At 38.7% G+C, this 27,493-nt stretch overlaps 5 protein-coding genes across 5 annotated transcripts in view; 2 read left to right on the forward strand and 3 right to left on the reverse strand.

Moving 5' to 3' along the window:
• Positions 1-1,940: 1,940 nt before the first annotated feature.
• On the reverse strand, positions 1,941-4,537 carry LOC145440024 (uncharacterized). The gene is made up of 3 exons (XM_080317683.1): positions 4,198-4,537; positions 4,077-4,137; positions 1,941-2,310 (listed from the first exon to the last, which is right to left on the reverse strand). Exons 1-3 carry the CDS (start codon positions 4,279-4,281, stop codon positions 2,120-2,122), a joined length of 336 nt encoding a protein of 111 aa, XP_080173809.1. The 5' UTR covers positions 4,282-4,537; the 3' UTR covers positions 1,941-2,119.
• Positions 4,538-8,693: 4,156 nt separating this feature from the next.
• Positions 8,694-10,333, forward strand: LOC145439982 (neuronal pentraxin-2-like). Its single transcript, XM_080317649.1, has 3 exons — positions 8,694-8,879; positions 8,942-9,002; positions 9,696-10,333. The coding sequence occupies exons 1-3, from the start codon at positions 8,769-8,771 to the stop codon at positions 10,331-10,333; spliced, it is 810 nt and encodes a 269-aa protein (XP_080173775.1). The 5' UTR covers positions 8,694-8,768.
• A 3,354-nt stretch (positions 10,334-13,687) lies between these two features.
• On the reverse strand, positions 13,688-17,969 carry LOC145440016 (neuronal pentraxin-2-like). Its single transcript, XM_080317678.1, has 2 exons — positions 17,864-17,969; positions 13,688-14,729 (listed from the first exon to the last, which is right to left on the reverse strand). The coding sequence occupies exons 1-2, from the start codon at positions 17,952-17,954 to the stop codon at positions 14,104-14,106; spliced, it is 717 nt and encodes a 238-aa protein (XP_080173804.1). The 5' UTR covers positions 17,955-17,969; the 3' UTR covers positions 13,688-14,103.
• Positions 17,970-21,639: 3,670 nt separating this feature from the next.
• The window catches only part of LOC145439704 (eukaryotic translation initiation factor 4E type 2-like), a 33,540-nt gene continuing 27,686 nt past the window's right edge, over positions 21,640-27,493 (reverse strand). Inside the window, exon 2 of the transcript XR_013915318.1 lies at positions 21,640-21,653. The gene's annotated coding sequence lies outside the window, so the exon portion shown is untranslated. The remainder of the gene's footprint in view (positions 21,654-27,493) is intronic.
• Positions 25,268-26,596, forward strand: LOC145439289 (neuronal pentraxin-2-like). Its single transcript, XM_080316788.1, has 3 exons — positions 25,268-25,404; positions 25,466-25,526; positions 25,753-26,596. Exons 1-3 carry the CDS (start codon positions 25,294-25,296, stop codon positions 26,388-26,390), a joined length of 810 nt encoding a protein of 269 aa, XP_080172914.1. The 5' UTR covers positions 25,268-25,293; the 3' UTR covers positions 26,391-26,596.

Genomic DNA, 27,493 nt, shown 5'->3' on the forward strand with positions numbered 1-27,493 from the left:
TTCATTAACGTCAGATGTCTGCATTTGCATTTAGCTCTTTCATCGTGATCTTCAGCTGCCATCTTTCAAGAGTTCGGCTCTCTCTTCCTCTGGGCTTTTGAAGGCGCTGTATTTACAGCGGGATCAGCGATGAGGAGCCCAGATAAAAATACCTAGGGTTGCATTTAAAACAAAAATTAATTTAAAACAAACAGGCGGGGCCTACGATACCAATAAGTTATCGTAGGCCCCGAAACAGGTTTAAAACATGGCGGTGGTCGGTGGTCAAATTTACCGACTATACAGCCCTGGTTATGCAGCGTTTTTACGGTCGGTGGTCATCATCATCAGAACCCATTCCGTACCAATGATCTCTCTACTTGCTATAACTGTTGAACCGACGACGATTTCGAGGGTTCCAGCCACTCCATATCGTATACGTCGACTATTGGGTGCAAATCGTCCGTGGGATCATACTACATGTGTTTCGAAAGTATTTAAACAATCATGGCATAATTATTCAACGTCTCAAAAAAGCAAACAATTATTTTAAAGGCATTTGTTCAAAATACTATTTAAAACATGTTTCAAATGAAGTGTTTTAAAACACCGTTTGTTTTAAATGCAACCCTAGTAATACCTCTCATGCGTTTTGGTTCAAGAAACCGCATCACATTACCAGCGAACACCAGAATGCAGAGTCCATAAATTTATATCATCCATTGGTAATACATATAGGTGGTCATTAGCGAAGCAATCATACTTTTTTGGAATACTCCAGTTATATGTTTGCCCACCGGAACTACTTAATAAAGTGCTCACGTTTTAAAATTATTTTCACAATTATTTCGGAAAAAAGTACTTACTTTCTGACCTTGGATTTTCAAAAGTAGGAAGTCGTTTCGTGATAGCTCAGCATCACTTTAATGGGTGAAACTGTCATGAGCCTCGTGAAGTATATAGCCGCTGCGTCGCGCCAACTGAATATATTCTCGATGATTGTACCTATTTGTCGAGCAAACCAGGGCTGCGTGCTCGCAGCACAATATACCTGGCACTTTTTAGTAACATTTTTGGACGTTTGATGCGATTTCAGAGTATTGGAATCATATTCGGAGTGAGAGCATATTAATACACTCTGACTTCAAAGGGTGTTAAAAAAATTCTGTGACTCTGACAATCTGCGTCTGATTTGCATTTGTCGCGAAGATGCAATTTCAAAGGTAGCTACCGACGATTAACTGCTAAACATGTGTGATACCGCGATATAGTCTATGAAGCTTCCTACTTGAGTGAGGCTACTTCTCACCCCTTTCATTTTCTACTTCCCTTCAGGTAGTTTCGACATGTCTTGGAAAGCGCTACTTTTGCTTCTAATTGAGGAGAAATTTACGGTTTTAATAGGATCACTGATTTTACGTTGACCACATCTATATCGAGTAATGTACGTGCTCGCGCGGAATCCATTTACGTCGACTCCGCAAACAAAATGTTAGACACAGTTCCTTTATCGAAATTTTATTTCACCAATAAATCTACCTTCATTGATATGATAATATAAATTACCAACGGATCGACATCCATTCTATGTAATTACACATTAAAACAAAATTTCTGACATTTTTTAAACAATTTAATCGCTATATTAGTTGCCTGCTCATTTTGATCAGCAATTATCTTTAAAATAAAATTTAATCTAAAGACTTTATCATGCAGGCGAGATTGCCGGCTGTCGTAATTCCTCCGAACATTTCAATATTATTTCTCTCTAATGTGAGTAAGTAATCTTGTGGACAGTGACATCGATTATGATACATGTCCGAAATTTCTCCAGGTTCCAGAGCTCTTCTCCAAAGCATGAAGTTATAAACCATACCTTGGAATGACTGCTTTGAGTCAAAATCCCCTCCTATGATACCTTGTTTCTGTCCTATAATAAATTGTCCCCCTTGTCTTACAGGACCGTCGGACTTCGTATTTGCAATTTCTCGCAGGATGCCATCAATAAAGATGTATGATGTACCGATCGACGCGAAACTAGTGACGCATATATGAATCCATGTGTGCGAAGCCAACTCCAGCCCTTCTCTCACAGCGTCCATGTTCATTGCGATTTCGAATTCGTTCGGGTGACGTCTTATTAAGAACCGATTGTGCTCGTTGGATTTCCCGGTAAATGTTGCATATGACACCAGTGCATCAGTTCCTTTACTGGAGAAACTAATTTTCCACATACAGTGAATTCTTCGAGAGAAGGTATGTGTGGGGTAACGCGAATATAATTGGTTGTTTGTTCGATATTTGGAAAAAAGTAGGCTGTCCGAGGGCAGGCTGAAAGGGAATCAACTAGCTGTTATAATATTATGATGGTACTTGTTCTGACTAAGTATGAAAGCAGTTAATTCGTCGTATAGAAAGAGTTTGTGAGTTATTATCGGAATATATATTATCTAAATTTCATTTATATATTTTGTGGTACTCGTAACTTGCTATACTATAGCTGACCTGGAAACATGTCACCACGGCAGGCTTTTTAAACACTATACAATGTAGTATAGAGTCAATTTTTCGATTTGAAAGGTTTAGGTGAGTGAAAATAATTGAAACGTTTTTTCTTTCTGTACCAACATTAGTCATTTACGCCCACAATAGCTCTACGACAATATACCCGAAAGACAATATTTAACACGATACTTAGGCCTAAACAAAAGGCTATAGAGTAGGGTTACAATAATTTGAGATCCAAAAAGAGGTCACATTCATAAATTCTGACAGCTCCATGCAGCACCTGTGGTGATTTTGCATATTTTTCGACCGATAGCAATGTGTTCACTAAAACAAGGTCATCACTTTGGCTCGACTCCCGAATTACCCGCATTTTCATGGCATTTTAATCCTTTTCATAGCTAAGGAGGACAAATTCCCCAAAAAGAGGACATTTAGGCGTCCTCCGAGGACACTTTCAATCTATTGAAAAAAGAGGACAAATCGTCCTAAAAGAGCACGTATCGTAACCCCCTAGGTATTGCAGAAGTTAGTTAAACGAGTCCTAGAATCTATACTTGAAGTATTTCTCACCGCGTTGAAAAGGTTACCTGAAAGAGTATAACCTATTGGAAATGGACGTAATTTTGCAACCACATGAACAACTTGTACCGATATATTGAAATTAGGCCTATGCGTTCACACTAGTTGAAATTAGGAAAACTAATAGTAAAATCCACATTGGAAGCCGAAACGCCATCTTTTTTTAAATTATATTGTAACCGATGACATGGAGATACATATATATACTTAAAAGAAACCAAATATTGCTTTGATGAAAACACACACGCGTCAGAAACATGAACGAGATTCTATAAGCTAGTCCTCCTCAATAACCAGTTTGCTCATATTAGCGATGAAAGATATGCTGTGTGTTGTGCCAAGTCTTAGAACGGGATGAAAATATGAATCTGTGAACAGCGACTGCGGATTTTAGTTTAGCTTCAAAACACACAGTGTGTCATAAACACGTTACCTCTAAACTAAATGCACTTCAGCAAATGGCTTACTGTGTTAGACTTGCCTTCTTCGTGTTCTTTTGTGAAGACGACAGCGACATAATTTACTATTGTCTCAAACATTTTATTTATTCTGTTGATTTATTTTGCACTTTACCACCGTTATAACTTGACGAAATATCATGACTATCATGACGAAATATATCAAGAAAAATTTTAGCAAGTCATTGATTTAATTCGAATTTTATTACTAATACTTTCAATATTTTTAGGCATTCTCTAGTAATCCGAAAAATGTATTGCTCATGTTGGTTGGAGACCTATTATATCAGCCATTGACTATCGAATGCCTTGTACACCATACTCACAATCGATTTCTCGAAATTATACCTCGAGTACTTATAAAACATCGCATTTTCTACATCTACTGCACCTTTACGTATATAGTTTTGGTATGTAACGAGAGCCACTACTTATACTTGCAATTGAGTAAAGATTGATGCAGCACTAATTCAACTTTTAACTTGAGTATCACCCTCCACTACTTTGTCTGCCTTTGTGTCAATTGACCATTGGGATCTATCGAGAACTAACCTCCAAAGGCGGCATCGGCGGTTTTCGCTGTGTCTTCTCTGCCTTCGAATTCGTAATACGTCTTAAAGTAGTGCATGAAAAAGGTAGCATTAGAATAGAATTTCACACATGGGCTATCTACCTCGGGCAAGTCATCCGTTGTCGAACTTCCGACACCAAATACAGATACAAGTGCGAATAGAATTAATGCAAGTGACGTCGCCATGTCAAATTACTCTTAACCTCCTAACAAAAGAAGAAAGTGCATACTGGTTGAAGTGAGATCATGTGACACATACGGAAATCGGGGATATTCGAGCATAATTTGTTACTTGAAATACACAAGGTGCCTTTCAGTCGGGTGAGGCTCAATGTAGATATGCCTAATAATTTGAATGAAAACTTAATGAGTTGCGTATGCGCATTCGTATGTTTTAGGTGCTAACATTGACTTCATTTTTGATAATATCGAACGAATATACAATCCATGTAGGTCTGGCGTAAAATAACTCGGATGTATGCCATGCAGTAACAGTACTTTATTTTGATCTTGATATAATAGCTCGTTACTTCGATTGTATGGAAAATTATCAATTCAGAACGTCACGGGATTGTAATAGAATGAAAAGATAGGAGGGTGTTGAAACGAAATATTAAGCAGCAGGTTTCATAATTCAATATATTTTCCAAGCTATACGATAGCAGAACTTCCTTTGAAATACGGAATGGGAGAAAAGAGCGATGGAACTTGGGAGATTGGATTTTAGGGCGTATCTGTCATCAATCTACACTTAGAACATTAAAGATAATAAGCAAAGTCAATTTTTCGAGTTCCACCTATAATCATGTGACAAGTATGTTTAACGCAATAGGAAGTTAAGAAACACGATGATCTGGCTGGCAACTTGCATTCCTTAATTCTACAGCGGTGGGTAGGCCCATGGTATATTATAGTATATATCCATACTTTTCCAGTGAACACTGCTCTTCAGAATCTTATTAAATATCACTACGATAATTATAAGCATCTCCGTATCCAGGTATACCCGGTACCTATTCTCTGCTTGAATGGACATTTCCGGACGTTAACCAAATATATATGCAACTTAGGACACATTACATAGAAGAAATTTATCGTGAACATCGTACAACGACCTTCAAACTATGACGCGCAACGTGGATTCTCTCGTTCCTTCATCGACGGCGCTGCTCAGCTTAGTTACGTTGTTACTCAAGTATGTTCGCGCCCCGCGATGTTGGTTTTCCGAGTTAGATTATATGAATGCATAAATACATTTGAATAATATATTCATATTTATCCTCGAAGCTTTTCGGTGGACACTCATCATGGGATACCGTCAGCAACAATGCTTCGGGAAAAAATATTAATGTATCATTCAAATGTATTATGAGGTTCTGTACTCCAAAGCGTCTCTCTCCATGTATAAATGCAAAAATCCTCGAAGTTGGTGCCTTATTGTTGGCGTGCGTCTTAAATCGGCCTATATACTATGTACTATAATCTATAGGCCTACCCCACGTTAGTAAGACCTTTCGTGAATGTTGTTGCATATTGCCGTTTTAGTATTCTTTGTGTTCCTACTGCAATGACAAGGCTCTGATGAGTGGCCAGATTCTATCACACAGGTTCTATAATATGGTCTCGCGAAATTTTATGAGAATAGCCAACCGGCTAGCATTACTAATTACCATCATTGACATTACCTAACCCAGTGGTTCCCGACCAACCACCAGTGGGATGCAAAGGTCCTCCAGGTGGTACGCAAGTAGATTCTGTTTGTTTTTTCGACCGAAGGGAGTTATTAGTTCAGGTGGGGTTGATGAACTTCTGGCTTAGCATGGCCTCCTCGCGATCGACGCCAGCTTGTCACGCTATTCCCAGCTGATAATTTACCGTGTACGTGGGTCGTGGGAGTGCGAGTGCGAGAAAGGATTTTCATCCCTGATGACTATCCAGTCGAAGAAACGAAACCGACTTCTTGCGCCCATGCATGATTTTGGATGCGCTGTGAGCATACATATATGCCCCGCGCCTACCAGCTAGTGGAAAATAAACAAATGCAGCCATCGCATTTAATATATTGAGTTTTGTTGTTTGTTGTTATTTCATTATGTTGTACTTCTTGTGAATGGTGGTGAAAAAACAATTCCATGCATTCCATCAACCCTGGCTGATTATGCCTAGTTTAATAGAATTTGTTATTACACCTCACATGGGTCACATACGTGGTTATGACGTCATAAATGGTGGAGACATTTTTGACCGCCTTCGGCGCGCGTCACTTATGTAGGTGGTACGCGAGCACTGCATAAAACCTCCAAATGGTACGTGGGTGGAAAAAGGTTGGAACCACTGATCTATCTGAACCGCTTGCAAAACACAATATTTGTGATATAACTGGCCGACAAAGAATTGAATCCGACGACTAGCTGCAATGTTCTCGCACATACGCAGATTATATCTCTTATAACACCGAGAGGCTTCCAGTAGACTACGTCGGGAAATAGTGGTGAGAGACAAATCTGGGCTTCCGTTACTCCACTAAAGACACAGAGGCGTGATTCCATCACTATTTGATTATCATCATTCGCTGATTTGTAAGACAATCAATAAATTTATACCAGTCTGAATCAGAATAGCAAGATACTGTAAAGTGGTACATTACACTACTGCGACACCAATGGATTGCGAGATCGATTTCCACCGACGTTGACTCCAGAATTCCGACCTATGTGTTGCAAGTTTATGTACACTCCTCCTCATCGTCTGATCCGAAAGCGAGCTTAGAGTGGGCAGCTCAGGAATCACAGGGAAGAATATCGCCCTGACGTAAAACGACTAACCTATTCGAATATCAAGGCAATAAGTCTCAGCTAGCCAGGAATAAGGCACTGTGTCATGCTGCATGCTAGGCGACACAAAACTAATATCTTAATACCGAACAAAGGAGATGTTATAAAGAAGCGCGTTGTGATATGTCATTGCAATTTGCAGATTCGCGATGAAGGGAATAAAGACGTTCAACGTTCAAATTGTGCGGGAATCACGTAGGCTAATACTAATTTTACGACAGCGGAGAGCACTAATATATTTTCACTACAATATTGTTTAGCAGGATTCCCTATTCGGCACATTTTACGGAATCAATTACTGACTTTCATTAAAATCCTGATATCTGGAATATACTGACGAATGTGGATGGGATCTCCTTGGCGACACAAGTAGAGCACTTGAGGTCTACGAAATTAATATGGTGATATAGTGGCGGGTCGTTCGTTTCTAAATTAAACTTTTCAAGTTTTCGAAGCAGAAATATGCGCACTCGTTACGTTGAGGATATATTATATTGACACGAAATTATTCACCGCGAATTCTCTTCAAGTTTATTTGTGAATATAGGATTTGCGTCACGACTCACGGAGCTTTCATTGATTTCCAAACAACTAGTAGCAATCATGATCGTGCTGCAAAATATAAGTAACATCCAGTCTGGTTAACCATTCGTTCCTTGTTCTCTTGATAATAATTTCATACTCGATGGGTGGTTAGTTGTGGAAATTCTCGCGTCAAATTCAGGAACAAATTCTTTAAATCTCAGCTATAGTATATTTCAAGTTCGCAAACGTACATAGATTCATTGTAATCAATAAATTGGTTTTATTGAGTCCTAATTCAAATTATTGGTTATACCACCTTACCTATTTCGTTATGTAGTGAGTTGGTATCTGGTTTATATACATATGAACTATTAACAATGCGCATCGTTTCTATACGGCGTAGCTATGTGACAAGTGCTCAATTTTCATTAGAAAGTCGATGAACATGATGTGACAGTGTGACACGGTCTATATACCGTACCGCACCAGTTTTTTCTTGGCAAATGATCAATCTCAGATCAATCTCCATCTCATTGTACTCCATGAGTGCCACTACTATCTCAAATATCAAAAACTGAATCCGTAGTTGGCGATTACAGATTTTCTTCAATGTTGGGTGCGAATCATATCATACAGACAAAATAGTTCTTACATTTCGAATTTGATTCACCCTAACACTGACGTTCGCTACTGATGAGAGTCAGTCGAAAGCTTTTAGCGAATAAATTAGCAATATGAAGTTATTGTCTCGCGTTATTCTGAAGTTCTGTACCACAAATGGCTTGAATCATATTTTATCGAATAGTTATGACTTATATATGGTGTATTTGTTCCGATGTATTCCTTTATTGTGTTATTATGGATGTATCTTAAGATCAGATCGAGACGTATATAATCTGGGTTGCTATCGACATGGATAAAACACTAAACACAGGGCAAAATTCGACCTAGCCTGACCACGAAATTTGCAAACTGGCATCACGGCCTCATTGCCAAAACTCAGGCAAACTAAGGACATAAGTCTGAAATAAGGACAAATCATATTAATAAGATTACTATGGAAACACCCTTCAAACTGTATTTAATATTTGTCATGTTTGCTTTCAACGACGGCATGTCCTAGCAGGCTGACATAAAAACATAAAATTAGTTAAGGTTAAATGGAAGCAGATTTATTGACATTCGATATTATTATAAATAAATACCGAGATAGATGCGGCATAAACTTGCAGATATACTCAACCGTTGTGGAACAAGGAGAGATTTTCGTAATCCTCACAATCCATTCTTAAGTCGAGATTACCGCAAGAAAAGATGAATGGAAATTGGGGGTTTAGTTTCAGCATTCGCATAGTGTGGTTCAGCACGATTGCGTTAGCAATGCTTCACTTATGCGGAGCTTATAAGACAGATGAAATACTAAAGGTACCTTACCTATTTAAAACGACTGAGCGAACACAATTTATACTTTCATCGTTGTTTTGCAGAATCAGATCGATTTCCAAAATCAGCCAAGGACGGCAAATAGCCCCCAGGATAAATCTAATGGTTTGTAAATTTTTCGGAATTTTATTTCAAAATTAGGATTGGTTGTGTATGCGTACCGGTTAGTTTGGGTGTTGCATCATTCACTATCAGTTAATCTCATTCATTACTCTGTACATTATGATTGTTAAGACTTAAATACTTGATAAGAGTACGAATTTCGTTACTGGAGAGCAGCTGAACAATATCCGTTGATATTTGCGATATTCTCGATGAATGGGACACCATCGCAAGCGTTACGTAAATCTAACATATAGTTACGAGACGACAGACAATGCAACTTTCGCAAATGATAACTGAGATCACTAATGTTGCAGCTCATGTCGTATAGGCTACCGTGTCCGCATATAGAAATGGTGATAAGATACTCATGCTCGGTTGAAAAGAAGAAAATACGTGTCGTAGTCGGGCCGCATGCATGTGATTTAACCAACACTCAAATATATTGGGAGTGTTCTGAATGCCATAACAGTGTAGCAAAGTTGCATGCTCTCATAATATTTTTGAGCAACTCCGTTGCAAATCTCTCTCTCTCTCTCTCTCTCTCTCTTTCTTTCCCTCTTTATCTCTCTATATAAACCTGATGTAGTACCTTGATGGAGATTTCGTGTGAATTGAGATGACGAAGCCCTTATCATTGTTTTGCAGGGACATTTCGGAAACGTTTGAGTAAAAATAGAAGCATTTTATTTTCAGGATGTCCTCAAGCATCATTCCGATTTCCGTATGGTAACCGGCTCGGTGATTTCGTTCGCGTGGTGGAGCCTATTCCACAGCTGTCGGAGTTTACTGTGTGTTTTGAAGTCACGAAAAGTAAACTGAGAAATGACGTGGTGATTCATTACGCAGCGGATATACATGTTAATCACCCCAATGACTATGCAATTAGTCTTCATTTCAATGAACTGTGCCTATGGATCAATAGCGGCGTGAGTTGTATTGCATCACTATTCAATGCCCATCAAAAGTATCACATTTGCATTGCCACATTTGCCAAATCCCCCGTGACATCGTATGTATTTGTTGATTCTATCCTAAAGCACATAGTGTACCAGCATGATCGTACGGGACCAATTTTCGGAAATGGAGTGTTCCTTATCGGGACGGATCAATCTACCGTCGGTGAACTGGGAAACACCGATTGGATTTATCACGGAGTAATCTCGAACGTGAGGTTATGGAGAAGGATCCTCGATATCAAGGAAATTGAGCATTCGTATCGTGATCCATGCTTTTGTCCTCCTGGTTACCTTTTTGCTGTGTCATTACGCAACGTGGAGCTTTTTGGAGCGGCGTCTCCGATATTTACGGAACAATGTACCGGGTCTGAGTAATCAATCGGATATTATCTTCTGTTACTAATTGATCCATTCCAAACATTTCAAAATTTGGAAATATAATTGCGGTGTTTATTATATTTTATATGTGTAAGTTGAATTTTGGAATTTCAAGATGCTGACAATTTATATTATAACCAACCATCTTGGGGCAACGTATATGTTTGCATGTATGCGGTGCATGGTGAAGAAATTGTCCTTCAGAATTTTTTATCGTGGCTAGTGTTGTCAGATCAGAAGGCATTTGTACATTACCGGCAAAACGTAGCCTACAACCGAACCTCCGCCAGTATGATGATTCTACGTGGCCTACCGTATGTGTATACATTGCAAGTTGCAAGGAGAGTCCGTGCTGTTGCATCATGTGGAAGCAAAGTGACTGACGCATCATATATTTTCCACGCAATACCTAAAAAGAAATGGTACTATACCCTATACCAGTGTTAGGATCAAGTCACTACCTTCGCGTCACAGATCATCTCGATTCATTGCACATTTTGACTCGATTCAACTCAAGTCAATCGATTTTCAAATGTGACGCGAAAGACGCTATGCCTTTACTGATGGCTGAATTCACATTATTTTACGACAATCGCTCAAAAAAATGAGAATTGTTGCCGCGTTGGCACCACCTTTTCTGACTAACCAGCAGAGGAGGTCAGTAACGAAGTACTTCTACTTTTTCGAAGTACTCAAGTAGTTTTCCTCTACTTCTGGTACTTACTCAAGTAGATCTGATTTTCGCTACTTCTGCTTCTACTTCTATTTACTTACTTTTCGCTATTTTCAGTTTTTCAAGTAGAAGTAGTTCAATCTTTCAATCAGGAAGATAGCCTGAGGAATTTCGGAACTGTTTTCACGGAGTATTAACATTTAATTTTCATAAAAGTTTAGTAAAGCCCGGCATTTTTGTCGCGCTTCGCGCGCAGTGGATACGGAGTGACCAATATGATTTCACGAAAGTATCGGTGAATATACAATTTAGGTGGAGGGTTGGCGTGGTTCCGTTTACACCACATTGTCACCCGTCGCCCAATATGAAATAATTCATCACAGTATATATGACTCATCATAACGTTTGAAACTGATGTTTCGCAATCTAGCATTTTCTTATCATATCGTAATATAGCATGTCCATGGCGTGTCCTAATCTGGAAGAGTGGACTTTGATTTTTTTTTTTAGTTTTAGAACTGTTTTAGCGTACGACCTTTGAAACTTTCTGGACTAAAAACATGAAATACATATTCTGCTTTTAATTCCCAGTATCATATACTTTCAGTTATAATTAATATCAGTTCTTCTGTCTGGATAACATACATGTTGAAGTATAAAAGCAAGTGTAGTAATGCCTTTAATTTCTGGAAATAAGCTACACAATATGGCATTTTCACGGTCCACCATATTTTTTATTAACGTTTACTAATCGCGCAAAGTGTTTACACCGTATCACATACAACTTCTCCGTGTTCCTCTTCGACTAAACTACGGCCCTTATAATATGGGGGATGGCGCCATACCATGCTATTTTCCAAAACGTGCTGTTCGAGAAAACAGAGGATTAGCATAGCATTTCTTACCAATACAATCATTTTCATCCCATGATGTGAACGAATGCTTATGCTATCGAAAATTGGATACCTGCTGGTATGCATCAATATGAATCAAGCTCGTCACCTATCACATATCTCAATTTGCACCTTTTTATAATCCATCCAATCAGGATCGTTTTCACAACTACTTACTTACTTGAGTACTTTTAAAGTCAGCCAATTCTACTTCTACTTCACGTAGTTTTAGGTTACTTATGTAAGAAGTACTTCTATTCGTACTTGAGTAGATTTTTCTTCGCTACTGCTACTTCTACTTGAGTAGCTTTCTTGACTACTTTGACCACCTCTGCTAACCAGTAACCATGTTTAGTTGTTTAAACACATGCGCCAAACCTGGGTAGACTGTATTTGCCGCGCTTTCTCCGTAATTACTGTAATATAGATATACCTTCAAATTCGTAATCTGCACAACACCGATGACCAATTGCGTGGTTCGAAAAATAATGACATCTATGCATGTTACAAAACGGGATTGATGCTTATGTGAGATGAGCAATATACCTAATTAGTATTCAGACGAATATATAAGCGTCGCCATGGGATATAACCATGACATTGTTGCACATGTATAGAGGCGCGCATGCCGCACGCCGAGAAACATTGTCTTAATTCTGAATTGGACGAGCACTAGCACATCCACGTTCTTCAATGATAGTTTCTCAATCGTGGCGCGAAATTGGATAGTGTGTTATCGTTTTTGCGAACGTAAATAGGGAAATGTATCGAAGATGCCCAGATCACTATTGTAGTCCGCATAGCCTATGATTGCCGCGATGCGAGCTAGAAAATGCGGTGTCCGAACTCTTGCCTGGTATTGAATACGGCAATTAGTGATTGGATGCGTGCTTTCCAATTTTTAATCATCACTTTTGTGTATTCATTCTTGTCTGCTTGATACTCTCGTATTCTTGATTGGCCGCGCAATATCACTTGCGAACCTCCAGTATAATTGGTTACTGATTTGTACACCATACCGTGCACGACGATGAATTGAGTTCTCAAACATGGATGCACCAACAGATTGCCAGTGACACTAATTTCGAGTTTATTCGAATCGTTTGAAGGGAACCTTCTATAATCCACTTACCTTGATCGACGACGGACGGACTGGTAACGAGCGCACCGATATCGAATTTGAAACCGTTTGGAATACTGGGTAAAAAGTGGATTTCTGCTGATAAGGTCGCGACACGCGCTCATTTCTGCAGTTACATCTAAACAAATCGCTGCTTATACAAGTAATTGCGTAGAGATTTGCGGAATTACTTCTACATCTACTTAGTATGATTAACGACTTATGGTCTCCTTTGCATCAATCAGCCACCCATCGGAATCCATCGATAACTAACCTCCATTGTCGGTGCGAGAGGTTGTTCCGGTGTCTTTTCTGCCCTCGAATTTGTAATGCGTCTTAAAGTAATGTATGATTAGAGGTTACGTGAAAATAGTACTCACATTTTACACATGCGATTCTTCATTTTCAATCTACCTCTCTCTGCTCTGCAACCCTTGACTATTCACCATCCACCGGAATTCTGTAATTTGACCTCTACATTTAGTGCATAGGAATATCAATTTGACTGTATTACTGAAATTTTTCTAATTTACTCCAATCTCGCAATTTTTCTTTGGGGGCAGGTTGCTCCCCGGATTAAGTGTGCATTTACCAGTTTTCCGGTGAATAAATAATATACTAATAAAAATAATGTGTAATCCCGCGATAAAGTCTTCTTGAAGCTGCTTACTTGAGTAGGGATACTTCTCACACCTTTCATTTTCTAGTTCCCCTTCGAGTAGTTCCAATGTCTTGGAAAGCGCTACTTCTGCATCTAGTTAAGTAGAAATTTACGGCTTTTGTGCAGTATCGGTTACTTCTTTGACCGCATATGCAGTAATGTACTTGCTCACCGGACATTCCTTTTCATCGACTCCTCAAAATGACGCATTTTTTTACCGAAACTTTATTTTACAAATAGATAATACGCTATACCTCCATTGATATGATAATAGAAATTACGAACGGAACGACATCAAGTCCTTGAAATTATAGAATAAAACAAATTTTTGACTTTTTTAAAGAACCTAATAGCTATATTAGTTATCTACTCATTTTTTTTGAGCAAGTATTTTTAAAATAATATTTTATCTCTACTTCATCAACAGATATTGCCGTATGTAGTAACTCCTCCGAACATTTCAATATTATTTCTCTCTAATGTAAAGAAGTAATCTTGCGGACAGTGGCATCGATTCTGATACATCTTGGTAATTTCTCCAGGTTCCAGTGCTCTTCTCCAAAGCATGAAGTTATAAACCATACCTTGGAATGACTGATTTGCGTCAAAATTCCCTCCTATGATACCTTGCTTCTGCCCTATTATAAACGCCCCGCCTCCTTGTACGGTACCGTCGGTACCAGACATCGTATTGGCAATTTCTCGCAGGATGCCATCAATAAAGATGTATGATGTACCGGTCGACGCGAAACTAGTCACGCATATATGATACCGTTGGTTCGGATTAAACTCCAGCCCTTCTCTCACAGATTTCATGTTCATTGCGATTTCGATTTCGTACTGGTGACGTCTTATAAAGAAACGATTGTGCTCGTTTGTTTTCCAGGAAAATGTTGCATATGATACAACTGTATCAATTCCTCTACTGAAGAAATCAAAGGTTCCACATACAGTGAATTCGTCAAGACGAGGTATGCGCGGGGTAACGCGAATGTAGTTTGTTGTTTGTTCGATATATGGAAAAAAGTAGGCTGTCCGGGGGCAGGCTGAAAGAGAATCAACAAGCTGTTACCATATTATGATTATGATTATACTTGTTCTGCTAAGTAGGAAAGCAGTTATTCCGTCTTACAGAAAGGGTTTGTGAGATATTATACGAAAACGTATATATAATATATATATCATCTAAATTTCATTATATATTTTGTGGTATACGTGCTCGTAACTTGCTACTAGCTGACCTGGAAACCTGTCACTACGGCAGGCTTTTTAAACACTATACAATGACGTATAGAGTAAATTTTTACCACTATTTCCTATAACGTTGGCTATATATCGATTTGAATGGATTGTGTGAGTGAAAATAATTAAAAGTTTTTTCTTTCTGTATCAACATTAGCCCTTTACACCCACAATAGCTCTATATGACAATATACCCGAAAGACAATATTTAACACGCTACTGAGGCCTAAGCAAAAGGCTATTAAGTAGGGTTACAATAAATTGAGATCCTAAAAAGAGGTCACATTCATAAATTCTGACAGCTCCAGCACCCGTGGTGATTTTGCATATTTTTAGACCGATAGCAATGTGTTCACTAAAAAAAAGTCATAACTTTGGCTCGACCCCGAATTACCCGCTTTTTTACGATAGTGTGTAGTGTTAACTAGAAAAAGGTGGTCACTTTGACTCGACTCCCGATTTTCCCGCATTTTCATGGCATTTTAATCCTTTTCATAGCAAAAGAGGACAAATTCCCAAGAAAGAGGACATTTAGGCGTCCTCCGAGGACACATTCAATTTATTGAAAAAAGAGGACAAATCTTCCTAAAAGAGGAGGTATGGTAACCCTAAATGTATTGCAGAAGTAAGGTAAACGAGTCCTATAGAATCTACTTGAAGTATTTCTCACCGCGTTGAAAAGGTTACTTGAAAGAGTATAACCTATTCGAAATGGACGTAATTTTGCAACCACATGAACAATTTGTACCGATATATTGAAATTAGGCATATGCGTTGACATTAATTGAATTTAAGAAAATTAATAGTAAAATCTGCATTCGAAGCCGAAACGCTATATTTTCTTTATTTATATTGTAACCGATGACATGGAGATACATAAATATACTTAAAAGAAACCAAATATCGCTTTGATGAAAACACACACGTGTCAGAAACATGAACGAGATTCTATAAGCTATCCCTCCTCATTAACCAATTTGTTCAAATTAAGGATGAAAGATATGTTGTGCGTTGTGCCAAATCTTAGTATAGGATGAAAATATGAATCTTTTTGATTAGCTTCAAAACACACAGTGTGTCATAAACACGTTACCTTTAAATGCGCTTCAGCAAATGGCTTACTGTGTTAAACTTGCCTTCTTCGCGTTTCTTTGTGAAGACGACAGTAACATAACAGTGATCCACTATCGTCTCAAACGTTATATTAATTATGTTGAATTATTTTTCACTTTACCACCGTTATGACTTACCAATATCATGACGAAATAAATCATGAAAAATTTAATCAAGTCGCTGATTTAATTCAAATTTTATTACTAATAATTTCAATAGTTTTATAACACTACTAGAGGCTTTCGCGGGTCGCGGTCCGTAGTTTGCCCACCCCTGCCCTATCGCATGGTAATATGATGCGATATTGAAAATATAGCAATCATTATAGGCACTCTCTAGTAATCCGAAAAATGTATTTCTCATGTTGGAGACCAGATCAGCCATCGACTACCTTGTAAACCAGAGGTCTCAAACTCAAATGTGCTAGCGGGCCATTTTTCCAGGTTTGACGACGCCGCGGGCCGCAGCATTTATAAGGGTATTCTATGTCTTTCCAATTAGGCCTTATTTGGCGGGAATGAATTTTCCTATTGAAAGTGAGCCGATCCAGCAGACTGACTGTAAACACACATCGTCAAAATGTGATTTACGTTTGTATCAATTTAGGCCTCGCACGAAAAGAATCATCACCTTTATAACTATTTGAATAGAATTGTTGTTGTACTTGATATGTATTAACTATAAGATATAGACACCATATGGGCGGAAAAATGTATGATGCCATCATAAAAGCTATCAGGTTATAATTTTCAGCTACTATGAATATTTTGAATCCAACAGACTGAAAATAGAGACTGATCTGATATCAAAACATTTTTAAGTTGAGCATTGTAATTCCAATCCAGGATTCGTGTATACTTCTGATAAGTAGGCTATTAATCTCATGGCCAAATATCTTCAAATATAGGAGCAGAAAAAATATCTAAATTTAATATAAATATATTAATGAATGTGTCCCAGTGATTGAAATGTCGGAACTCCGAACGGCCCATTGTTGTTACATCGCTGGAGCGTACCACTACGGTACTCGGTACCTGTAAGTGGCCCTAATAACCTGGTTTAGCGACCAAAGATGTAACTGACAGATTGTCAATGGTTGCCATAAATACTTGCTTGGTTAGCGAAATACCAAGCTGCGACCTTCTGATTTATTACTATTCCCCTGATAAGCGATTAGTTTGTTGCGTCCATGGTTCTAACAAATTCACGGCATTCCGAGTCACTACGAGTTCACCCGAGTCATTTTCATTTTACCATCGAGTTAGCCCGAGTCTGAGTAGTTCTAAGAATCGTCGCGTCCAAGTCCAACTCACAAATTTCAGTCACGAGTCGTCTAAGAGTCAGCTTTTGTCATCATGAATTGGAAATGTGGCGAAATAGTGAATCTTCCACTGTATGGTAGCATTTGCAATTGATGTGATAGTGACGTTTGATGAATAGTTTCAGGCTTCCGCGGCAATTTAAGAGGGGAATTTGATAACCTGAAAAGATATGAGACACTAAAATATTTCCAAATTATTAAAAATCTAAAATGTGGTCGCGGGCCGCACTAAATGCTGTGGCGGGCCGCGTGTTTGAGACCTCTGTTGTAAACCATAGTCCCAGTCGACTTCTCGAATTATTCCTTGAGTACTTTTAAAACATCGCATTTTCTACTTCTACTTCACCTTTACGTATATAGTTTTGGTATGTATCGAGAGTCCCTACTTATGCTTGTAATTGAGTAAAGATTGCAGCACTAATTCAACTTTTAACTTAGGTTTCACACTCCACTACTTTGTCAGACTTTGTGTCAATTGACCATCGGGATTTATCGAGAGCTAACCTCCAAAGACGGTATCGGCGGTTTTCGCGGTGTCTTCTCTACCTTCGAATTCGTAGTACGTCTTAAAGAAATGCACGAATAAAGGTACCATTAGAATAGAATTTTACATGGGCTATCTACCTCGGGCAATTCCTCCGTTGTCGAACACCCGACACCAAATACAGTTACAAGTGCGAATAGAGTTAATACAAAGGACGTCGCCATGATGCCGAATTACTCCTAACCTGCAAACAAAAGAAGAAAGTGCATACTTGTAAAAGTGAGATCATGTGACACATACAGAAATTGGCGAAATTCAAGCATAATTTGTTATTTGAAATATACAAGATGCCTTTCAGTCGGGTAACGCTCAATGTGGAAATGTTAGTAATATTATTGACAAGTTAGTGACATACCTGCAAACAGGGTCGTAACCAAGTCACAAGGTTCCGAGTCAAAAGTCAATTGGGCTTTTATAGTTTTGAGTCCAGCCGATTGATTTTCAATTTACTGCTGAGTCAAGACCGATTCCAAGCCAGGGAGCGATTGGCTGAGTTCGAGTCATAGTGTAAAGAGTCGAGTCCGAGGCAAAGTCATAGTATTTACTGTTCTTCATCGAGTTAAACCAGTTATGTGAAACTTTTGGGTGATATCGAAGGCCACGTAGTCACTCATTTTTCTCAATCTAAACATGTTTATTCAAGCAGATGAAAGACAGTATCTGAACATATTTTTCAATCCTCGGTCCTGATATATGAGACTTGAACAAGTCATATAGAATGTGTCGAGTCATGCGCAATGATTTGAGTACAAAACGAGTCAATAGAATAATTGACTCGAGTGAGTACAACTCTGCCTATAAATCACGTCATGTTCCAAAACTAAAACAATAGAGCTAAGCCGTACGACTTGCGTATGCGCATTCGTATGTTTTAGGTGCTAAAATTGAGTTCATCATTTTGATAATATCGAACGAATATACAATCCATGACCTCAGATATATTTGTCATGCAGCAACAGTACTTCGTCTCTATCACCATAGTTGGTTAGTTCGTATGTTTAGAAATTTATCAGTTGAATAAACCACAAGATTGCGATAAAATGAAAAGATAGGAATGTGCCGAGATGTAAAGTTACGCGTTACGCCGATTTCGGAATTAAAATATACCGTTTCCAAGCTACACGAAAGCAGAAGTTGATTTAAAATACGGAATGGGGTAAAAGGGCGATCGAAATTGGAAGGTTGTATTTTAGGATGTGCCCACGATCTATCTACACTTAGAAGTGACCCCGAATTAAAGATAATGACCGAAGTGAACTTTTCGTGTCCCACTTAATCCGATAATGTCGTGACAAGTAGGCTAGCCTGTGCTGCAAAAAAGAGTTTAACGCAACAGGAAGATAGAAAGACAATGTCCTGGGAACTTGTAAACCTTAATGTTACAGTGGTCGCTATATAGGCTCATCAGCCCTGTAACCAAGTCACAAGGTTTCGAGACGGAAGTCAATCTCCCTTGTATAGTGTTGACTTGAGTCAAGTCGAGTCATTTTCAATTCACACCGAGTCAAGTCCGCGTCTGAGTCAAAAAGCAGCCGGTCAAGTCCGATTCATAGTGTTCACTGTTCAGTTTCGAGTTCATGTCCTGTCAAACCTTTCTTTTAAAATTCTGCTTGATGATATCGAATGCTTCGCATTAATATGATACTAATTTCCTCACTTTGAACAGTTTCTGATAACATTTTCAAGTACCAGTACAGATAGACGAAATACAAATAGTGTGATAACTTCACTGTTCTTCGAAATAACAATGAAATGCCTACGTAGTCCAAGTCTTCAGTCATATGACTTGATCCGAGTCCTGCACAGTGACTCGAGTACAAGACGAGTCAATACACAGATTGATTCAAGTCGAGTCGAGTCATTTTGCATATTTCAAGAAAATGACTCGAGAGTCAAGTCGAATCACCAAAAAATCGCGACTCGAGTCATTACAACCCTGAGGCTCATGGTACTATGCAACACGGTATGATTTCAGACCATATAACCGATTATATGGGTAATTTGACGAGGAGGGTTGGTGCGATTATGTTCACAATGAGGTCAGTCATATTCAAAATAGGATCAGTATGTTCACAACAAGATCAGTGGCTATGTTCACAGTAAGGTCAGTCCACGGTTGAGGTTTGTGTAACTATAGGGTAGGGTTGAGGGTCATAATTTCACCGGGAATATCTAGAACTCTAGAACTATAGTACTAGATATCCCTGATGATACTAACCCACAACCCTCTCGACCCTACCCCAACCTAAGGACCAAGGTTGTAATGACTCGAGTCACGATTTTCTGATGACTTGAATTCGGTCGAGTCATTGTCTTAAAATACAGAAATGACTCGACTCGACTCGTCATTGCGCATGACTCGAACCAAGTCATGTGACTCGAGACTCGGATGACCAATACCGACATTTCATTGTAATTTGAAGAATAGTGAAGTAACCACAATATTGGGATTTCGCCTATTGGTACTGGCACTTACGAATGCCACCAGAAACCGCCAAAAGTTGTGAAAATTTGTATAAATGCGAACCATTCGATATCACCCAACAGATTTATAAAAAGTAGGTTTAGCAAGACTGCAACTGGAAAGCTGAGCAGTCAACACAATGAGTTGGACTCGGACTCGAGTCATAATGCCATGACTCGGACTTGACCCTATGATTGCTGACTTGGACTCGGACTTGACTTGGTGGTGAATTGAAAATGACTCGACTTGACTCGAGTCAAAACTATAATAGTGAGATTGACTTCTGACTCGGAACCTGGTGACTTGGTTACAACCCTGCTAAGGACCTTAACCATAGCCCCAAACTTACTCTTACTAACCCCACCGTAAGGACCCACACCCCAATCCTAATCACCCTAATGACACCGTCTAGACTGAACTTATTGTGAACAAGGCTACTGACCTTATTGTGAACATAAGGACGGACCTTATTTTGAACACGAATAACATTATTGTTTATTTTAAATGAAAAAGTTGATGTATTGGGGTCCTATACATCTTAATTAGCCGTACACCATATATAGTTAGGCTACTCCTAGTTAGCAAGCCTGTTCTCGCACATGCAATCAGTTAGAGGCATGCTGATGACGAGTGAGTACTGAGCAGACGACGTCGGATAATAGTGCTAGATGATCATAGAGTTTCTGCTACTTCACTAACACGATCGAATTTAGTCCATCAGAATCTCATAACCACCATACACTGACTGATAAAAGAGCCAATAAATCGATATCAGTCCATCCCAGCGTTGCAATAAAACTGCAAGACTGACGAGTTGGAAGTTCGAGTCTGACTGAGGTTCAATGCGGAATTCCTATACCCAATTATTGGAGTTTCATCTAGTTCCTCCTTGCCAACTGATCCGCATACGCGGTGTCTTGAAAAAGCCTAGCTTACCAGTCGGCAGCTCAGGAATTCAGTAATCATAACTAGGAATATCAGGCTGGAGCAAAGTCACCATGTAATCGAAACACCATGAATACTAAAACATCAAGTTCGGGCCAGCAAAGAACAAGGCCGTACGTGTGGTGCTACGGACACAAAAACAATTCGATGCCAAACATCGCGGATAAAGGAGAGGATCATGCTGTGAACCATAGAGAGGTTTTGAAGTAGGGCAACAATATGTATTCGATTCCAATAATAATAATCAGAGACAGACTGAAAGTATAGCCTATAGACCTACTTCGAATTTCTACAAACTGCGACTGTTTACTCGGAAGATTCGGAACTGTCTACATGTGTAGCTATGGCTAATACTATCCGGCAGTCTCGCAAGCTAATATTAACCTTGCCCCCAAGAAGAACATTAATTAACGTTTAGCAGAGGTTTCGCTGTTCTGCAATTTTTACAGAATCCTCTTTACTGAATAATTTTGTGCCGACTAACACCATCCTGGTCATGACGATATGGCGGCGATATAACCGCATGTCGTATAGCAGTGGTCGGGAACCTATGGCTCTTTTGGATATAAGATATGGCTCTTTGCCAAATATTTATTTTTGTATTGAATAGATCAATATTGCGAAGAATTATTGGTAAGTTTTCATCACGTCCAAAATAATTATTCACGTGGCAATATAAACAATAAACATGTCTTTTAGAGGCAAAGACAATGTCGTCTTCAGGTTTAGGGGCTCGAACCCCTTCTTTTCAATATCATCAAATTTAAGTTACTTTCACGCCGGCGGCCAATATTACTAGCGAAATCTATGTATACCCGACTCCAAATCTTGAATTGTGCGATACGTTGATTAATCAAAGAGCATAGCAGACACGGCGCCGCCCATTTCAATACGCAGTTTCCAAATACGCATTTTTTTCCTGATCTACGTCGCGAAATGAACTGTTGTGAATATTACAATTACAAACTCCAACGTCATAACTATCCAGGTTCTTGATCGGCAAGTATAGCTCTGTGTACTGTGTAGTACCGGCGATAAATGTAGGCGTGTAGCGCAACGTTATATTACCGCCGAATACTTTGAGAAGTCGACAAGTATTTATATTTTCGTAATCAGTGTGACAGTCACATTCGATTAATATCAGTTATAATGAATTCTTAGCTACTTATGAATTGCGTTATCAAGGGTGAGGCTCGGCCCGTCTGTTCTATACCTCTCGTTTCGACCTTTATTTCCGAACAATATATACCAGATATTACAGAGAAAATATGGCGCACACGAGGAATCCCATGTAGTGAGTTCGAATTAGTGCTACCATGACGTCATGAATTTCCAATTGTGACGTGACAGTTGATTGGCATGTATGGCTCTTTGGGAGTTGAGATGGAAAAAATAGAGCCAATATGGCTCTTCGGACAAAAAAAGGTTCCCGACCACTGTCGTATAACACAAAATAAGAGTGTTATTCATTCTTTTTTCTCTTCATGTAATATCACTATACTGGCCACTCAAAATCGCGTCGCGGGTCCGTCGCGGATCCGGCCTTCGACACAATTCTACTAACATCAAAATAACGGCTCATAGTCAAGTATAAATTGCAACAAGTCCCATATTACTCATCAGCGTATAATCCACGCAAACTTTTGCATTAAGTGCTGGAATGTATGAAGAGCTATCACATCACGACATAATAGTATGTTGTGGTAATGATGAGCAGTTAAACTTTATTCCAATGTATAGCACTGGCCAATATACGTCTACCAATGCTAAAAAGCCAATATAGAATCTATAGAAGTCTATTAGCATGCTTTTGAATTATTTGTATGGTAGGATCCAGAGGTAGACTATAGCTAGTAGCTACCTTCAAATTTTCGTTATGAGTATAGCCTACTCGAGTGTTTTCGTGCGGTTTCATACGTATAGTCTGAAGTTTGAAATGCGGCTGCGACATCCAAAAAGGTTGAGAGCCACTGGTGTACTGTACACAGTTACTCTATTCGGGGGAATGCTAATCGTATGATTGAAAATTGTTAGTCAATGGCAACCTATAATTCTCTTAAAAGTTTCACCAAACGACTCGGGCTAATCAAACTTTATGCTCCATGATTTTAACGGTTTTAATCAGAGGATTAGCATTCTCTCGGATAAACTAACTTTATGATATTGGCCCTTAAAGACCGACAAAGACAGATGCATAATTCCTGGGCCACGAAAGGACGTTACGGTAATGCAGGTGGTGCTAGGCGACCCCAAAACAATATCATTATATCAAACAACGGATACATTCAAGAGAGCTATATGGTGTTCCCGTGGGGCGTTTTGAAGTAGGTTTTTCCAATCATCCACGATGAAGAGGATAAGATGTAAATTAGCATATACTCGAAGGTAAAGTAGTACATACTTAAACGTTGAGTAAGTTGCGATTGTGTACTAAGGAATAGTCGTTCCTATTATCAAGGATTCACGAAAGATAATATTAACATTATCACAGCCGAGATCATTAATGTATTTATTCTTCAATATTGCTTAGCAGATTGTGATATTCAGCACATTTTACGGAATTAATCTCTGACTTTTATTAAAATATTGACTTATCAAATGTGTCGACTATACTATCTCCCGGATCGCATGGAATGTGATCGCCATAGCTACACAAATGAGGTACTTTAGGAGGGATAGCTTTATCAAATCCTTCCGTCAAATTCATGAACAAATTATTATTGATATCTCAAATATAGTATATTTGCAATGGACATTGCACATGGACTTATTATACTTATTATAACTTATTATAATCTAAATATTTATTATAGCCAAATCGCTGGGCAGATAGTGGTGATGGTTCGAACATTATGTTCCAGTCTGTTTGTCGGTATATGCTAACCCTCGCTGTTTCAGGGATTAGTGTTCGCACGAACCTTGAAGGATTTTATACTGTGAAAATATTTCGTCAGACAGCAGAAATTTACACAAATTTTGACATGTTTGATTATAATCTCTCGGATAGCAAATTTCTATCACTCATCCCTGCATTACGCTGGCAGCAGGAAAGTAAATCCATATTATAACCCAGCATCGTCGAAATTGTTACTGATTCTATTGAATCGTGGTTGCAATATCTCATTAGTTAGGGTTACCATATTTTGGAATCGGGAAAGGAGGACACTTTTTCCAAATTTTCAGATATACTATTGTGGAGTAAAATTCGGAAAAAATGGTAAATTTATCCCGGATTTGTGGTTGGTTGACTTCTTGACAATATTCCGGCTCAACTCCGGAAAAAATTGGATTATGAATAAAATTGTATTTACGGTGACCAATTCTTTAATTATTTATTATAGAGGTGCCCACCATAAATACTATTTTATTCAAATCCAAATATTTCGACGGCAATAACTCCGCTTCTAATGGTTGGAAATGAACCAAATTTGGTGTGTAGGCGTAAATTAGGTAACCTAACAATTTTATCAAGTAGTCAGTGCGATTTAAGAAAAAAAGTCATTTTTGAAGAGCCCTAATGAGCATATATCATATAACGACTGAACTACCGACAGGGACATAGACTGTTAGACAGGATGGCAAAAAGTGAGCTGTGTTTGGATTTGCGTGGTGATGTCATATGTTCGTCTTTACATTATTATTCAATGTGGTCATGATCAGCAATCGCAATGCCGGACGCAAATCACATTTTCCAGAATTTATGCGTAATCGAGGTTATTTATTCCAATTTATTACGCATTTTCATATGAAGGTAGTAAATATATACATATATCACATTCGCCGTGTTTGCTCAACGTTACTATGTGGCAGCAGACAGAAAAGGGATTAAAAATATACACGGAAGTCTATTTATTGACATTCAAATATTATATAAAGAATACCGACATTCAGTGAGCTTGTAGAGAATCTCAACCATTGTCGAGATTGGCATTCTAGTCCCAATCCGCAATTTCCTTAGAAGTGCGATATTTGCTAGAAAAAATGAATATGAATTCGTGGTCGACATTCAGTAGTCTCATAGCGTTGTTTTGCATGGTTGTAATTGCAATAGTTCAAGAATGTGAAGCTGATAAGACCGATGAAATACTACAGGTGCCTCACATAAGTCGAACGGCAGGGAAACGTACTATTAAATTTCATCGTCGTTTTGCAGAATGAGATCGACTTTAAAAATCAGCCAAGGACAGTGACGATCCCGAAAGATAAATCGGACGGTGTGTAAATCATTGTAATATGATGTCTAACATGTTCATACATTTATGGAGATAGGCTGTGTATGGGTTACCAGTATTGGTTCCTTGAATCTAGGTTGGATTTTGAACCATACATTTCACTGAAAGAGATTTGATTGCAAAGATCATACACAAATTTTTCTGTCGTAACAATTCTCTTCTTTTTTTCGTAAATGTTCGAGTGACAATGCCTGCCTTTTATATTCAGGATGTCCGCAAGCATCGTTCCGATTTCCGTACGAAAACCGACTCGGTGATTTTGTTCGCGTAATGGAGCCTATTCCACAGCTGTCGGAGTTTACTGTATGTTTTGAATTCACGAAAAGTAAACGACCAATTGATGCGGTGATCAATTACGCATCGGACATACATGCTACATACACCAATGACTACTTGATCGATTTTCGTTTCGATAAAATGTGCATACAGATCAATAACGGTTATAGTTGCATTGCATCAACATTCCATGCCAATAAAAAGTATCATATCTGCATTGCTACGTTTGCCGCATCCACTGTGAAATCGTATGTATTCGTTGATTCCATCCTAAAACACATAGTGTACCAACATGACCATACGGGACCAATTGCTGGAAATGGTATGTTCTTTGTTGGAAGCGATCAGCATACTGTCGGTAGACAGTTTAACACTGAATGGATTTACCACGGAACAATGTCTAACGTCAGGTTATGGAGAAGGATCCTCGATATGAAGGAAATTGAGCTTTCGTACCAAGATCCGTGCTTTTGTCCTCCTGGTTACCTGTTTGCTGTGTCGTTACGTAACGTTGAACTTTTCGGAGCGGCATCGCCGATATTTACGGAGCAATGTACGGGATCTGAGTAATCGTATCTCCTGCTGCCCCTCGATCCATTCGGATCACTTGCAATTTCGAAACATAATTGTGATGGTCATAATCTATGCATATTGCATGGTATATGCCAGGTTCATTAGAACGTGAGGATGTCGGAATATGTATCATGGCAAGAACTTGGAATTTGAATTTATATTTCTTTGTGTTTCAAATGTTAATAAAGTATAATCTAACCATCTTGGGGCAATGCTTACGTCTGTCCAAATGGCAAGGTACAAGTTATTGAGTATTCATAAGCCCACTTTATTTGGGCAGGGACGAGGAATGGATGGTTTAACTCAGCTCAACGGCCCAAAGTTTGCTGTTTGCTATACCATATATCTTAAACTACCAAGTGCCGTTCATTGTATTTTTGGAACTTTTGGAATTTGCTGCAAAGTCTCCGTAGCTTCAACATATAACTTGTCCGAGACTAGTTGTAATCTACGCTTAATTTCGTACAACGTTTGCACATTTGTAACGTAGGGGAGATGAGGTACCGATGGAGCAAAAATTGCAAAATGATCTCTGGCCCTCAAATCTTCAGCAGATCCTTTGCTGTGTCAACATTTCGATACAAGCTCTACCTATCGCGGACATTTACATGAATATCCGCCTTTTCAAAAAATATTTATAAACGTTTAACATTTGTTGCTCGAACGTGTCATCGGTCCCCACCCGGTGGGTCCAAAGGCACACGACCATGGGACCTATGAGACATACGCTCAAAAACTCAAATTTGTTAACTTGTTTTGTTGTGTACTATAATCTAAGCTACAGCAAGCCAATGAAGAATGTTTCGTCGCGACCTTCAAGAATACAATAAATTATATCAACTCAAATGTTGGCATAAAATCAGGTTTTGATTTACGCCCAAACTTACAAAGTTAATGCCACCGACATATTACCCGCAAAACGACATTTTGACTTTCAAATACCTCGTAGCGATAAAACACCACAGGTAACTATAATTTACAGCCTCTATATATGTAGGCGAGTTTCTGTTTTTAGGTGATTAGTTGGTCCATCTATTTTGCTTGATTTGGCTATGGTAGCCTACCATAGGTTCCCTACCCCATAAATATTGTAATTGAAT

The sequence above is a fragment of the Botryllus schlosseri genome, chromosome 5, assembly GCF_051294905.1.
Source record: "Botryllus schlosseri isolate E-star chromosome 5, Bs_hap1, whole genome shotgun sequence".
NCBI classification, from domain to species: domain Eukaryota; kingdom Metazoa; phylum Chordata; class Ascidiacea; order Stolidobranchia; family Styelidae; genus Botryllus; species Botryllus schlosseri.